Source organism: Anolis carolinensis, chromosome 1 (genome assembly GCF_035594765.1).
Source record: "Anolis carolinensis isolate JA03-04 chromosome 1, rAnoCar3.1.pri, whole genome shotgun sequence".
Taxonomy (NCBI): domain Eukaryota; kingdom Metazoa; phylum Chordata; class Lepidosauria; order Squamata; family Dactyloidae; genus Anolis; species Anolis carolinensis.
Window position 1 is genome coordinate 67,000,879 of NC_085841.1, and position 16,973 is coordinate 67,017,851.

The 16,973-nt window shown below is 41.3% G+C and overlaps 1 protein-coding gene and 1 long non-coding RNA gene across 3 annotated transcripts; one reads left to right on the forward strand and one right to left on the reverse strand.

Moving 5' to 3' along the window:
• Positions 1-5,251: 5,251 nt before the first annotated feature.
• On the reverse strand, positions 5,252-6,182 carry LOC103282223 (uncharacterized). Its single transcript, XR_010004652.1, has 2 exons — positions 5,891-6,182; positions 5,252-5,630 (listed from the first exon to the last, which is right to left on the reverse strand). It is a non-coding gene; the product is annotated as an uncharacterized LOC103282223 (long non-coding RNA).
• Positions 6,183-6,374: 192 nt separating this feature from the next.
• mpc1 (mitochondrial pyruvate carrier 1) lies at positions 6,375-15,733 on the forward strand. 2 transcript variants are annotated; one of them, XM_062976296.1, is made up of 4 exons: positions 6,395-6,685; positions 11,909-12,005; positions 13,841-13,973; positions 14,130-15,733. In XM_062976296.1, exons 1-4 carry the CDS (start codon positions 6,611-6,613, stop codon positions 14,146-14,148), a joined length of 324 nt encoding a protein of 107 aa, XP_062832366.1. In that variant the 5' UTR covers positions 6,395-6,610; the 3' UTR covers positions 14,149-15,733. The 2 variants fall into 2 exon arrangements, with proteins under 2 accessions (XP_008123063.1, XP_062832366.1); XM_008124856.3 differs by lacking the exon at positions 14,130-15,733 and having other exon boundaries at positions 6,375-6,685; positions 13,841-13,977.
• The last annotated feature ends 1,240 nt before the right edge of the window (positions 15,734-16,973 follow it).

Genomic DNA, 16,973 nt, shown 5'->3' on the forward strand with positions numbered 1-16,973 from the left:
CCTGGTGATAAGCTGTACGGTCTTGAACCTGCCAAAGTGCCCAGCCATGGGTTCGTCATGGTGGGCTCTAATCACCTCCAACCTGAGGGTCCCTACTGGTACGTAAACCTGCCCCCTACGCACCAATACCCCGTCTTGATCCTGGAGATGCGGCAGTATGGTACGGTTACCTGCAGAGAGCAGCATCAGTTGCTCCTGAGTCCACACATCATCCTTCTGAGCCTCAAGGATCTGGTCATGTAACCCAAGCTCATTATCTACAACACACAGAGAGGCAGTAGGCAAGATGGTCTGACATACTACCTGCTCATTGGTCTTAAATTCCGGCTTGCGGGATAAAGCATCGGCCCGCAAGTTTGCCTTCCCCTCCACGAACTGCACCTTGAAGTTAAACCTGGAGAAAAACAAAGCCCAGCGGATTTGACGCTGGTTTAACTTCTTTGCTGTTTGCAAGTGCTCTAAGTTCTTGTGATCAGATCTGACCACGATCTGGTGCCGTGCCCCTTCAAGCCAGTGCCGCCACACCTCAAACGCCACCTTAATCGCCAACAACTCCTTCTCCCATATGGTATAGTTCTGCTCGAAGGGTGTTAGTTGCCGCGAGTAAAATCCACAGGGACGCAAGGTCCCTGAGGAATCCTTCTGAGACAATACAGCCCCCAACGCGTAGCTAGAAGCGTCCGCTTCTACCACGAACGGTCTGTCAACATCAGGATGGGTTAGTATGTTGTCCGATTGAAAACTAGACTTTAGTTGTAGAAACGCCTCGTGAGCTTCCCGCCCCCACACAAATGGCTGTTTCTTGCGCAGAAGCTGCGTCAAAGGTACCGTGAGCTTTGCAAAATTCGGAATAAACTCCCGGTAGTAATTAGCGAAACCCAAGAACCTTTGTACATCCTTCTTAGTCTTCAGCTCCTGCCATGAGTTGACGGCGTCAACCTTATGTGGGTCCATTTTAAGTTCCCTACCTGACACTACATGACCTAGGAACTCCACTTCAGGCACATGAAAGACGCACTTGGAAGCCTTGGCAAAAAGCCCATTAGCCCGCAGTCGGTGCAGAACCTGCTTGACATGTTGACGATGTTCTTTCTCGTCCTTAGAAAAAATCAAGATATCATCCAAATAAATCACTAAAAATTGGTCAATTAGGTCCCTGAACACATCGTTCATGAACCTCTGGAATACCGCAGGAGCATTACAAAGCCCAAAAGGCATGACTCGGAACTCGTGGCATCCGAAACACGTGTTAAATGCCGTCTTCCATTCATCCCCTTCCCGTATACGGATTAAGTTATAGGCCCCCCGCAGGTCAAGCTTGGTAAAGACCTTAGCCCCTTGCACCCTTGATAACAGTTCCGAGATTAAAGGCAGCGGGTACCTATCCCGAATGGTGTATTTGTTTAGGATCCGATAATCGCAGACCAACCTAAGTTCCCCAGTCTTTTTGGCTACAAAGAATACCGGTGCCGCAGTTGGAGAACTAGATGGGCGAATAAACCCCTTGGCTAAATTTTCATCTAGAAACTCCCGCAAAGCTTGCCTTTCCGGTACAGTCAAGGCATACAGCCTCCCTGCTGGCAGTTTCGCACCTTCTGCCAACTTGATGGCGCAATCATATGGCCTGTGCGGTGGTAATTTGTCCGCTTCTCTTTTACAAAATACATCAGAGAACTCCCCATACTCAGCAGGCACTCCCTCCATATCAGAATGAGTAACATTTAGAGTGCAACAATCCTGCCTCTTTAAGATCACTTTACGTGTTGCCCAATCTACATGTGGGTTTACTACAGCTAACCAATCCATCCCCAGGATCACATCATATCTAGGCAAGCTCGTAATATCCCACACAAACGTTCCCGTTACTCCCTGCACCTCCCACGTTACTGCTGAGGTTTCATGGTTAACCACCCCAGTCTCCAGCAGTCTCCCATCTGCTCCTTCCACCCACACGTCGCATGCCTTGCGCACTCTAGGAATGCCATGCTTCTTAGCAAACTCAATATCTACATAGGAGACCGTAGCCCCTGAGTCCAGCAGTGCCAAAGTAGAAACAAGTTCCCTTCCCCCAACAGATAATGTAATGGGTACGAAAACATGCTTCCTCCCCTCAGTTGACTGCTTGAGGAGCCCTAGTGCGTTGGACTCACGTCGCACTAGGGCTGGCCTTTTCCCGAAAGCTGGGAAGGTTTCACATTACAATTTTTGGCAAAATGCCCAGCATTCCCACAGTACAAACACAAGCCCAGCTGCCTCCTACGGCTCTTTTCCTCTGTAGACAGCTTTTTAAAGACCCCAAGCTCCATGGGCTCTTCCCCCATCACCACAGGTGCCCTGGTTACATGCATGGGTGGCGCACACATTGCTTTTGAGTGTTTACGAGCCTCGAACCTTGCGTCTAAACGCAGCACCTTAGCTACTAAGGCGTCCCAGCTTTCAGCCGGCTCCAAGCGTGCTAATTCATCCTGGAGCATATCACTTAACCCGGCAGTAAATAAAAGCATGAATGCATTTTCCCCCCAATCCAGCTGGTGGCGATACAGGTTAAACTTATTTAAGTAATCCAAAACAGTCCCCTTTCCCTGTTTCAACCGATACAGAGCCCACCCAGCGTTCTCCGTGCGGAGAGGATCCCCAAAAGTATCAGTTAACAACTTTTTGAAATTATTCAAATTGTCCTTGACTGGGTCATTTCCCAAAATTAAATTAGTGGCCCATTGTCCTGCGGGACCGGTCAACAAACTCAAAATAAAGGCCACCTTGCTAGTGTCTGTAGGAAAAGCATGAGCACTGAGCTGAGAAAAATAAAGCTCCACTTGTGCCAAAAAGGTTGGCAACTTGCACCTGGTTCCGTCAAAGCGTTCAGGAGTCAAAACATGTCCTTTCACAGCCTGAGCTGTTTGGATAACGGTAAAAGCCGTTTGCAATTGGTCTACTTTGGCCCTTAACTCATCCATCGTCTTCCTGACGGGTTTATTGCTGCAATAAACTTTTTATGGGCGTTGGGCAATCTGTCAAGGACAGAACGCCACAAGATTCAAAGTAACAGAGTTTATTAGATTACAGAACTCAAAAATGCCCGTAAAACACAAGGGCCAGGCAGTTTTTGCCTTTAGGAGCAAAAAGGGGCAAAAGTAAATGTTCAAAAGATAAACCGGATTAAACCGGAGTTTAATCCGGGTAAAAACAAACTGCTTGCTTCAGCCTGGGTATAAACGAAACGAAAGCCAAGGAACAAAAGATACAAAGAATGCAACTAATTGGCAGCAGATTCCTCTCTGCTGCCAACACTGTGCTTAGAGTAACTTGCGTCGCTCCCCCACACACACAGCAGACAGGATCTCCAACACGAGTAAATCAGCCAAGGATTGTAGCAGTTGAGTAGACCAGTTCCGTTCCGTAGATCAAAGCCAGAAGCAGACGTTTGTAGTTTTTCCAAGTCCAAGAAGGGGGGGAAGACAAGCCGTGGTCAGTTCAGTCCGAGTTCTCAAAGCAGGAGATGGCGTCCGTCAAGAAGACGACGGAAGGTCAAGCTAATAAGAGTAAGCACAGGTTTGCACAAACAAATGCCCACACAATCCCTCCCGCCGTCTGACCCTGGATTCCAATCAACTTACGTCACAGCACAGGAAAGCACACAAGTCTTCAGGGAAGCGTCCCACACACACACGGATCCCAAGCGTTTGCCCAGATTACCTTGCCCAACGCAATTTGCAATTGCTCTCAAGCCCCATTTTATGCCAGTTACAAATCTTCATCACTGTCAGCTGTCCTCCTTAACCCGGGCGTTTCCTCATCACTTTCCTCGTCAGAGCTGGAACACCTCTGACTACGCCCAACAGCATCTCCAGCTGTGGATCCCGTCCCATCCCTCCAGCTAAACCATGGGTCTAATCCTGAAGGTCCCCATTCATCTTCTGTCCCATCATGGCCAGTGGCACCCACTTCCTCCCTTACCCGAGTCCAATCCATCTCATCCTCCTCTGAGCTAACCAGCCCCTCCTCCATTCTCTCCGTAAACCCTTCAAAAGACTCCTCGTCAGATGGTGCTGCAAATATGTCTCGCAGTCTTTTTCTCTCTCGCTCCTCGAGAGTATCTGACTCTCGAGGAGTCTTACGCCCACGTCTGTCAGTAACAGAGCCATGAGGCTCAATCATAACAAAACATTAATGCAAGTATCCATATAAAAACAGAGCAGTATTGATTTAATAGTGTAACCTATCTAGTCTGGGCTCCCGTATTTAAGAACAAACTCACCGATAATCACAAATATTGAGACATTTTGATAGTCTGATACACTATGAATCAAGTAATCCTCATTTTCACCCCAGTATATCATCAGATGCCACAGCTGGGATCAAAACCCACTGACTGAGATTAAACATGCTGGCAGGGCATAATTCTCCTCCAATGCACTTATGCCATTGTGGAGGGAAAGGCATGGCAGTTGCTCTCTCTTTCTCCTTTCTTCCTTGAGTTCATCTGTGGAGGGGGCACACCATCTCTTCGGTTACCAATAGGCTGGATGTGTATGTCTAGTAGGCATATTCCTGTTGCCTTTGTACACTGCCCCGGCATATATTTGTTCCTCCTTCAGACACACAAGGGCAGTCAGAACATGCCTGGGAGCACCTGTAAAAGTGAGCCCTGGTTAGAAGGATATATCTCTATTTATAAGCACTCAGCTGTTGTGGTATACCATCTTCGCATGAGAGGCAATGCACAAGGAAGTGCAAAAGGCCTCCTTCCTTAAGTACACTGTCCTTTTACACACATACAGCAAGTTATTCTCCAGTCATTCAAAAAGACAATTGTGCTTACTCAAGTTGAAGGCAGTAGGAAAAGAAGAAAATCTTAAGGGGTGGCCATAACTGAAAGCAAACTTGGCAGTGCCTGCTATAGATGTGGACAAAATGTCAGGAGAGAATGCTTCTAGAACATGGCCATACAGCCCAGGAAATTCACAGTAAATAAAATCCTTTAGGTGTGCAGAACTAAAAGATTTTATTGCCTTCTAACTAATCCCCAGTAGCTGGTCAGTCATTTTTCAGAGCTTGGCAGTTTGACTCTACTAAAACAGCTGTCACTTTCCCTTTGATCCCAGTACTTTTGGAGAGGACATTCATGTTTACACTTTTCAGGTCAGTCATCCAGGGGATTTAAAGTTTAACAATCCACTATGTATTGACTTAAATAACCTCTGAGTGTATATATGAAAAGGAACTGGACCAAAGGTGATAACCAACAAAATTAGGCTAAAGGTTTATTTGTCTCCATAAACAAAGAGATTATGCCGACAGTGATTATGGGGCACGGAGGAATGCCCCAAGATCTGACCAGTGAACACATTCCTACCCTTTTTTTCTAAAATTTCCTCTTAGTGGAAGAAAGTATTGTGTAAATATATTTTGATTTGGAATTGCAAAAAGGTACAGATATCTTAAACTGCCCCATAAACATCTTATCTTTCAGAAAAAAGAAGTGACTTGCCGTTTTGTCTTCCTATAAGCAAATAGTAGGTGTCAAACTTGATTGTCCGCTTGGAAGGAGGTTAAAAGTCATGTTGGAGGAGAGGATTGCATAGATTAGAAATAATCTTTTCAAGATAAAATTATCTCCAGTCCTGAAACTGAAAGTTTTGAAAAGTCATTCAATACCCTGAATTTTTTTTTTCCAAAAGCAATGCAGGCATTTTCAAATTGCTTGATCTAAATGTGAGAAAGCAGCCAAGACCTTGGTGTTTCTATACCATGCATGGGCGAACTTGGGCCCTCTCTCTAGGTGTTTTGGACTTCAACCCCCACCGTTCCTAACAGCCTCAGGCCCCTTCCTTTTCCCCCTCAGCCGCTGTTTTATACTGCCTGTTTTATACTGTAAAACCTGTTTTACCTGTTTTATGCCTGTTTTATATTGTAAAATTAGGCCCCTTCCACACGTCTCCTATGATTCCATAGCATGACAGTTAAAGGGCCCTTCCACACAGCACTATATCCCCGAATATCAAGGCAGATAATCCCACAACACCAGCTTTGAACTGGATTATCTGAGTCCACACTGCCATATATTCCAGCTGTGTGGAAGGGGCCCAAGTGGTGTCAAACTGCACGGTGTAGACGCGCCCCATGTCCTCCTGCGACTCTCCACAGCCCCTGCCATCCTTCTTGCCCTTGACTGACAGAGATGGGCGGGGCGTCTAAGACGGGCAGGCCAGGCCACTTCTGCGCACCAATAAGAAACGCTCAGCTCCTCACGCGCAACCAATCGCAGCTCAAAAAAAGCGCGGACCACATTTACGTAAGAGGCGGGAAGGGGGGGGGGTTAAATGGTGGCTTTGAATTTTGCGACATGGATAAGGTTCATTTCACGGCACTTCTCCATCACCGCCCCCTCCCTCTGGAAAAAGAAGAGGCGCCAATAGGAGGCGGCAGGGCTACCATGGAAACGGGGGCGTTGCCGTAAAGCAGAAGCCGGGCAGGGCCGTGAAGCGTTCTCCTCTGAGGTGACAGCGGTTGAGGAGTTTGTCATTGGGAGTAGCAGCGGCGTCGCCGTCGGGCTGCGTCCGGGCCTTTTCTTTTCCCCTCCATCTGCTGCCCTCAGCTCTCCTCCGCCATGGCGGCGGCGCTGGCGCGGAAGGCCGCGGACTATGTGCGCAGCAAGGACTTCAGGGACTACCTCATGAGGTCGGTACGGTAGGAAAGCGGGAAGGGCCTCTATCTCGGACCTGCCTCCCCCCACCCCGCTTGCCCTGGAGCTGAAGGCGGCCTCGTCTTTGCTGCCCACCGCCTTGAGTCCCCGCGTCGGGAGGATAGCCACTAAAGACATGGAATAAATAAATAATAATTAGAGATGTTCACCGAGCGGCCGCCTCCCAGTCGCTCGTTCCATGTTTTGGAAAAGTACGAATTCGCACGGGTTTTCTCTCTGGCCTTGCTTTTGCTCACAGCAGTACAGGCTGTTGTTTTGTTGTTGTTGTATGCCTTCAAGTAGTTTCCGGTATATGGCAACCTAAAGGAGAACTTTTCGTGGGAACTCCTGAGTGAGATTTGTTGACCATTGCCCTCCTCTGAAGCTGGGAGAGTGTGATTTGCGCAAGATCACTCAGGCCCTATCTACACTGCCATATAATCCAGTTTCTCAGTCCAGATTATCTTATTGGGACTGGATTATTTGGCAGTGTAGATCCAGCCTCAGTGGATATTTGGACCTCGGCTTCCAGAGTCCTAGAGGTGCATCTACACCAGCTATTGGCAAACTTCGGCCTTCCGGGTGTTTTGGACTGTAACTCCCACAATTCCTAACTGCTGGTAGGCTGTTAGGAATTGTGGTAGTTTGAATCCAAAACGCCTGGAGGGTTGAAGTGTGCCCATGCCTATCTATACTATAGAACAGTGCTTGCCAACCTGTGGTCCATGGACCACCAGAGGTCCACAAGAATCAAAATATGGTCCGCAGCCTCACCGTTACTACTAGAAATAATAACGCAGCCCAACCAAAAAAAAAAAAAATCTTGGTGTCTTCATTTTTAGGCCCGTTCCTGGGGTTATTTGGGGCGCTGATTTTAAAAATGGCATTTGATAGACCACATCAGCTATAGAGTATTAAATACGGTTTTCTGTGGGCGAGCAGATGGTGACTACTGGGTGGCATATGTTCTGTATCAGAAACTAGAGCTGACATGGTCTATTCAATGCAGTTTTATGAATCAGTATTCCAAATAACCAAACCGAATCTAAAGTTGACCAAAAACTGATTTGTAACCTTTTTGGTATTAATGTTGGAGAGTGGACCCTGGTCAAGTGGTCCCTGGTCAGAAAAAGGTTGGGAACCACTGCTGTAGAATTGATGTATTTTGATGCCACTTTAACTGCTATGGCTCAATGCTGTGGAATCAGGGGAGTTGTAGTTTTACATGGTCTTCAGTCTTCTCTGCCAAAGAGCGCAAACTCTAGCTGTCATAATTCCATCACATTATGTCACGACAGTTAAAGTAGTGTAAAATTGTATTAATTCTACAACAGTGTAACTGGGTTGTTGTGAGTTTTCCGGACAGCAGTGCCCGGAAAACGGCTACAGCTCTGTGCTGTGGGGTCGTGGGACCTGTCATTTTACAAGGTCTTTAAGTGTTCTCAGCAAAAGAGCATAAGTATATTTATTAGTTGAGCAAAGGAGGGAACATCACCAGATGAAGCTTCTCGTGCCCAGTCCTGTTCTACTTCTAGCTATTCTGTTTTTTTCACTACATGAAGATATACATTACATTACCTCAGGAAATGGAGCAATTCTGAATGGTGAAATCTTTCCGTACTGGATTGACTGGTAGGAATGTTATATCTTTAACAGAAGAAAAACATTTGAGACCCAGGAAAGGTGACATGCAGTGGACAGAAACAAAGGTCAGAAAATGTATTTAGGATTAAGAATCAGTTTTTTCCATAAATATATCTAATTGAGGATTGTAGTACAGGCAGTTCTCGAGTTATGAACAAGATATGAGGTAGGTTCTGTAGGTTTCGTCTTAAGTTGAATTTGTTTGTAAGTCGGAAAAAGTACATTTGTTAAGTGTAACTCCAGCCAACTCTGTGTGTGTGTGTGTGTGTGTGTGTGTGTGTGTGTGTTAGCTTTGGATAGCATAAGGAAGGGTGGTGTTTGTTTTTCTGTCTGTACCCCTGTTCAGAAAATTTCACCTCACTTTCTGTCTCTGTGATAACTGGATTTTGAAAAAAAAGACATCTTGTGGAAACAAGGATTAGTGAGAAAACTGCAGACCCCTTTTCCCCATGATAACTCTTTCAGGAGTGAATTTCACTTCCTAGAAGTGGATTTCTCTCACTTCTAGTTGTCTCACCCCCGTTTGTAACTATGAGTCATTTGTAAGTCAGATGTTTGTAACCCGGGGACTACCTGTACATTATTGTTAGATAATCAGTACTCTTAACTGTGATATAGTTGGGTTCAAGCATGTCTAAACATGATGTTGTTGAGAAAGAACTTGAAAGTGACACTAAGGCTCTTTACTAAAGCTTCCTTTTTTACAGCATTATTTGTGCCTTTTGTTACTAAAACACTTCCTAGCAGGTGCTATCAGTGACTTCAGTCACTGATCCATATACACATGTTATATTATGGGAATCTCTGGTGCAGGATTTTGCATGTATTAAATCTTAAAGCTTCGGCATCTTAAAATGGAAAGTGTACTTAATATAACTGGTATCTGAGGTTTCTTACACCATTGTTTACCTTTCTACATTTTCAAAGGTTTATGATTTCTTTGGCCATAGTTTACTGCCTTGGATTCATAAATGTCTTATATAAGTGAAAAAGATGTATATTTCCTTGAGATTAAATTATTTTGTTGTCTTGCTGCAGGCTTCTGATACACTATTCCACAGTGTACCAGAAGTCTGCCTTTAATTCAAAGATATGGCCATGTTAGTCTGGAAAATCAGTATGCAAAGGGATCGTGTGTCATCTTTGTGACTGAGAGAGGGAATTTGCTGCACCTGTTTTCATAGACCAGAGTTTCTCAAACTGTGTTCCTCCAGATGTTTTGGACTTCAGCTCCCACAATTCCTAACAGCTGGTAAACACCTGGAGGAGCACAGTTTGAGAAACACTGTAATGGACAAAGGGTGCATCTACATTGTGGAATGAATGCAGTTTTAATCCAATTTAACTGCCATGGCTCATTTGATCAAATCATGGAAGTTGTAGTTTGGCAAGGCACCTGCACTGTTTGACAGAGAAATCTAAAGACCATGTGAAACTACGAGTACAATGGTAGCTTTAATTATTTAAAAACTATATTAATTCTACAGTGTAAGACCCTGTGAAACTACGAGTACAATGGTAGTTTTAATTATGTAAAAACTCTATTAATTCTACAGTGTAGGTGCACTTTATGTCTATGAAAAATTATGCTACAAGCTCTTTTTCTCATTCTCAAAGATGCTACAGAGTCCCTTAAGTGTCAGAAGCAATTGTTAGGGATCCATAGTATGTGAAAAGGGGGGAAATGTGAAAACGGTTCTTTTAGCAGTCTAACCCTGTGCCTCTTTCATACTCTTCCTCCTTCCATCGTTACTGTGTTTCCCCTCTTGTAACTGAATTTTCTGTGGTGTAAGCTAGGTTTACCTCCACTCCTTAGTTGGTTCTCCTTTCAGTCTCATAACAGCAAATAAGAAATGTGAGGTTCTGCAGTACTGAAAACTTGATGGTAGAAGAACTACAGTGAGAAATCCCTAGGTTTTGCTTAACATTCATTTCCAGAAACCTGAAACTGCTTCCAAGTGGTATAACCTTACCCTGCAGCAGTGCACATGTTTATATAGTAACCATGGACCAATGAGTAGCTCTTTCCCCAGTGCATTAAACACACCAGGAGGGAAAGCAATAATTGAGTTGAAAAAGGAGACATAAATACACTTTTGTGGACACATACAATACATCTTGAAAATGCTCATAATGGATATGAATATGACTTATGGTGTATGATGTTTTTTGATTTCTGCCAAATATCTGTTTTAAACATGCTCGATGGTCTTTGCTTAGGGACAGAAGTCTGCTATAAATACTGTTCTCTTTCAGAGACTATATAAACTCATGTTTTTGGAATTACTAATATTCCGACTATGTTTTATTCCATTAAAGCAGGATACTATTTTTTTCTCTTTCATGTATTCCCTTACATGGTGAACCATTATGGCATGTCATAACAGTACGGTAAGGCACTATCTCTTCTTTCTTTCAGCCACATGTAATTGTTGTTGTTGAATAGTTATGAATTGATTCTAAAATCCACTCAAGCTGGGATATTGTTCCATTTTTTTGCTCCATTTACAGCAAACTTATCACCTTATAACTATCTATTTATTCTCTTGTGAGATTTCCATAATTGCATACTTTCTTAACCATTGTCTTGTGAAAAAAGAAAGTTACTGATGTTTAGTGATTACTGTTTTCACTTCCCAGTGTTCAGCAAATCAGAAAAGAAAGTACTAAATGTCAAAAATTTTGAAAAAAGTAACAGTTTTGCCTACTTCAATTGTCATCTCCACATTTTTGTTTTGCTGTTTTTGACTGAATTAGGTGGTATATGTATTTTTTTTAAATCATTTTGTTTCTAATTTGTTCAAGAGTAGTAAGGGATATCCCAGGTTCTTAGAAACTTCTTGAAATTATCCTTGGCATCTGATTTGAGAGGAAGGAGCTGCATGACTGGTTTAATTTTGTGTTTTTATCATTTTGCAGCCTATAAGATAAAAGTAATTAGAATAACTAAACTCTCTTCCAGTTTGCCTTTAAAAAAAAAAAGGCTATTGGGAAGAGAAATATTGAGTGAGATTGCCCAACCTTTTCTCAACAATTCATTTACAGCCTTGTGCTCTCAGGGTATAAAACTTACTTTATGGTAAGTAGAACATTGCCAAAGAAAAACTGCTCTATACTTATGAAAACTATATGGGTGAGAAGGCATAGTAAATAACATGAAGTTCTAAGATATAAGTGTAACTATTAACAATAGGGATAACATTTTTACTTTATGTGAAGGTTCATTATGTCAGAACTGATTAATTTATCTAGATCTGCAGTGAATGCAACCCAACACAGAATTGCTCATAATAGAGATAAGAATATTTCTTAAAAGAAATGTGGACTTAGTAAATATATAGCTTTTGTATTTGTGTAGTTTATTTCTTATAGTAAAAAGTGTAAACCTTATAATCTTACCCTTTATTGTATTGTTTGTGTATTGTTGATTTTTCTTTTGACTATAACCTTTTTTTTGTTGCCTGAGAATAAAATTAAAGATGCTTCATGCTAGAATTAGCTTTGCCATTTGAAAACCTAGCTAAAACCAAGACTCAGCAGGGGGATAAGCTTCCTCATTTATACCATCTATTTTTACAGCACTTTTGGGGACCAGTAGCTAACTGGGGCCTGCCTATTGCCGCTATCAATGACATGAAGAAATCACCAGAGATCATCAGTGGACGAATGACATTTGGCAAGTAGTAAAATCTGACCTTGGAATACATTGAGTAGTTCCTAGAGAAAGATCAAATGTATATGTGTTTGCTACATTTAATAGTGTTTAAATTTTGCTATGTTGAAACAGACACACTTAACAGGATGGACATTTTTCCACCAAAGGCAGTCAGGAACCACAGTCCATGCTCTCATGTTCAACTAGACATATGTTCATATTCATACTGTGCAACATACATTGTGGTCCCTGTGAAATTGCACCAATGGTAGACTAACAAGCTACTAACCTTGGCTGGTGGGTGTCATGCCACCAAAGAGAAGAGGACTGTTTAGCCAAACACCACATCTTTCCATTAGACGACATCAACCCAAAATCCCCATGTATTTTAAGTTGTATTATGATAGGTATGAATGAAATGCAGGCTTTACCAAGTTTGGTAAAGATCCATCAAGCCATGTAGCAGCCTTTGTGGTACAAACCAACCAACATTTACATACATATATTTTAATAGAGAGATGACACTCAAATTCTGTTACTATGGAGCATGTTGCATCTTCATTGGGATGCTGGCATTCATATTTTTAAGAGCATTGTGGAGAGATTTATATTGTTATGATTGGGTTCCTGTGAGTTTTTCCGGGCTGTATGGCCATGTTCCAGAAGCATTCTTTCCTGATGTTTTGCCTGCATCTATGTCAGGCATCCTCAGAGGTTGTACATTGCTATGATTATTTGACAAAATGACGTGTAGATTTGCTATTTAGGAAATCTAGGTCCCATCACTAGTCTCACAATTTCAATATATCTGTCAGTTGTGTCTCTGGTCTGTTGCATCTACTCATCAGATGAAAGTATGCAGCATTTTAGCTTTTCTTTTTAAAGAGAGAATTATAGTAACATTTTCTGAAACTCCACCATAAAGGTAATTAAATATTAATGATTTTTCAGGTTTTTTAAGGCTAAAAGATCTAAACAAAATTGTTCCTAGGGAAAAGTAAAGATGGGAATGTACATCATTGTACTTCAGATGCTTAATGTAGCAGTCATTGACAGGAACAGAGAGCCAGATAGATACTTTAGAACTGCACAACCACAGTAGAATTTTTATTTATTTTTTAATAGAGAAATGTTTCACAAATTAATTTTTGGACTCAACTGTTCAAAAGGAGTTTTGTAGAATGAGGACTATTCAAGTACTGTAATAGAAATGAAGCCCCTTTTCATTTCCATCTGCTCAGACACACAGAACTACAGAATCAACTCGTTTCCACAAATGGATGAAGAATACTGGATACCATTTCAGCTTTTTCCCATTCCTAATAACAGGACCTCACATTTGTAGGGAATTTATGACACTGTCAGACCTATATGGTTTTCATAAGCATCCAAGGCGCCTTTAACATTGCCATAAAATTCAAGGACAGTATTTAATGATGGCCCTATCTACATACTATCTTCATACAAATTGTTCTGTACAACTACTGGTGGTATGGAGCAGCATCACTAGTTTAGAACATAAAACTGGCAAGTATAAAATAGAATGTCTTGCTTGAGATCCTTAAATGTTATAGCATATTGGAGAAGAGTATGACTGACTGGCAGGAATCCTGAAGAGAAACATTCCTCCTAGGATTTGAAGGCAAAATATGTTTTATTGCAGCTCCTGGTAATTACTTGGGTTCCAATCCAGGGGAAAGAATACAAATATAACAATCATATTTATATAAAGTAAAAGGGCAAATCAAGTATAGCTACATCAAAGTAATAAACAGAATATTGCTTAAGAATGTAATAAAATGGAAAGCAGTTTTAGTTCGTGAATCCCCTTAATCTTGTCAATCTTGCTTTTACAGCACTTTGCTGCTACTCATTGACCTTCATGAGGTTTGCATATAAGGTGCAACCCAGGAACTGGTTGCTGTTTGCCTGTCATTTTACTAATGAGTTCGCACAACTTATTCAAGGAGGACGATTGATTAAATACAAGTAGGTAAACCTTGAAATGTGACATTAAAATCAAAAGGAATAAATGAAATAGTTTCAATCTTACAATTCTGTTAATCCTTTAGCTCCTGGTTAATTGAAAAATGTCATTCAATCTTTTCCTCCTCTTCATGTCCTTTCTTTCTCTCTTTCTGGCAGCCTGGAAAAAAAGAACTGAGCATTTGACAAGGGAAAACAGAAAAGGTGCTCCTAATTACAACCAAGAAAGGTCTTTGCCATTCACAATTGCTGTATCTGGTACATCACCATCATCCCATGAATATGTTTATGCTAATGTTCTGTATTGCATTTTATAATTCAACTTTTTAAAAGTGCTGAACAGCAGTTTAAAACTACATCAGTTTGCTGCCTTACAAGTACAAAATCTTTATAGTTATGAGATTTTTCAAGCCATGCACATGTCAGCCTTTCTGAATTATTGAAAGATGGAAGAATTTGATCATGGATATTGGACAGCCATGCGCACAAATGTACTTGGTAATTCTGGTTTTGCCTCCTTAAATGCATTGGAATTGTATACTATATTACAGTACTTGCATTCAGGGACCCCCATTCCTGAACATTTTTCTAGTTGTACATCCACCCTCCTCTTCAGCACTTTTCTGCTGACTGAAAGTGGGTAAATACTAACTGCTCTCAAATTGCTTATTTGAATAGCTGTGTATTTGCTTACCTACACATTCAGGCCCTTGACAACTAGTTGCTTAATGTTATATTCCACTACCCTCATGAAATCAAATGAAAAGGGCAAAACAGTAGGTATGCTGGTTTAAATTAACTTCCCCCCCCCCCCCAACTTGTTTCCCCAAACCTGCCATGGGGCTGTACTTCAGTTATGATACTTGCACACAGCCTACTTTTCTAAAATCTGATATTTTGGTCTGAAATACCAGTCAGTTTCTTGTGTGAATTAACAACCATTTGAGCAAGGTATTTGCATATTGGCACTGCAGAAGAGTGTTGTGCACCTCTTGGGAGACCTGGGCAGAAAGTACAGTTCTGCATTGCACTGAGCATATGCTGTGTCAGTCTTGACATTTCATCTCAACTCTCCCGTTTGTTACATGTTGTAGACCTTAAATTCATACCGGTGTGCAAACTCCATATTATTTGCCAAATATTTTTCTAGAAATGTTTTGGTAAAAAATCATTAACAAAAGCACTTCATAAATTAAGACCTCCGGGCAGATATATCTGAAGGATATTCTGTATTTAACTGGAAAGTTCTGAAAACAAGCATTTATTTGTTTTCTTTTTGCCCACTTGTGCAAAGTGTAAAATAACAACTAGACTGTATCTAATGGTTGTATTTTTAAGGCAACAACTTTGAGACAGTAAACTTCCCCACTGGGGAGAAGTTATGATTTGAACATTTTAATCAAACTATTGGCAATAAAACCATTTTGAGGGACTTTTGTAATGATAATTTTCAACACTATTAATAAAAATGTTACCTAACTTGCATTATTGGATTGTACAAAGATAGACAAAATTAATGGGAAATCTATGAAGGATGGGACTTTGCATATCTGAGGTCCATTTGAGTTGTAATAATCTCAAGATAATATTAATATATTAGTAAAAAAAACTCATGTCTTTTCTCTTTCTTCTTATTGATCAATGTGGGGCAGGTTCTGTTGGTCTGTGTTGGGTACAATGTAAAAATGAATGGATAAGGACAAGAAGTTGTACAAAATACTGATAATTCTGATTCTCTGAAATGTAAATGCTTTCACAATTTCTTACTGTATTTGGGTCCTTTTTGTTCTTAGTGTATCTTGTAGATATAAAGGAGTGGGAATCATGTGGTTCTCCACATGTTGTTAGATTTCAAATCCAACCGTCTTGGTCAGCATTGCCATTGGTGAAAAAAGCCAGAAGCTGTAGTCCGATGGCTGGAGGGCTGCATTATTCCCACCCCTAATGGAAAAGTATGAACTTGATCCTGATTGGTATATTAAGCTTTAAAGATTTTTATCATGAAATGGTAGAGTAGCACAGACTGATACTTTATTTGCCTTAAATCTGATCCCTCCCTCTTCTGTGTCACTTCAAATTTTGCTCCAGGTTTTCTGGCCTTTTGTAGATTTTAAGGATATATGAAAGGCTGATGTGTGGGTGTATGTGTGCCAACTGTTTATATCAACGAAATCTCACATTACATTTGGGTCTAATTGTTTTTGCATTTTGAAGATTCTGCAATTTGCATTTTGTTTTTAAATCAGTTTTTAAATCCTGGAACTGGCATACACTGTTTCTACTGCTAAGAAATTATCTTCATTCCCATGGCTGCTTGTTTTTTAGGCATAGTGTGCCCCCTCATGGTTTGAGAACAGCTGGTGTGGCCTCAGGTTTTTGTTTTTGTTTTTAGATTCTACTTAAAACCATAGACACTTACCATATATTTTATTTTGCCCTGATCGAATGGTCCTTTGACTATGATTTAACTGTCATGCATTGCCTCAAAATATGTATAGTTTACAGTTATTTATGTCATGTAAATCCTTTCTTTAGGAACATCTCATACAAACAGTTCACATAAAAATGTATGAAATAACTCTCCTAAATTTGATTAACATTTAGTTACCTGATGACATCACTGAGACAATGTAAAGTACTGATTTTTTTCAAGGAGATGTTCAAGAAAACAGGGACCTCACTTAGGCTTAACATTAAAAGGCATAATTGAGGCAAATTTTTAGATCAAGCTTGCAGTAAAAGCATTAAACATCACCTTGGCCTTGAGGAAGAATAAGGAGAATAAGGAGAAACAAGACACAAATGTGATATGTAACTTGGGTGAACGACAGTTGGATGATTCCCCCCCCCCCCCCATGAGAGAGACTTGATGGGAGAAAACTGAGGCTAAAAGACATTCACTTTATGTTCTGCTATGTAGTGTTACCATACAAATGCAGGAAATAAGTCTAGAGAATCAAGGAAGTGAGAACATTGAGGTTCCTTCCTCATATGGCAGTGCTT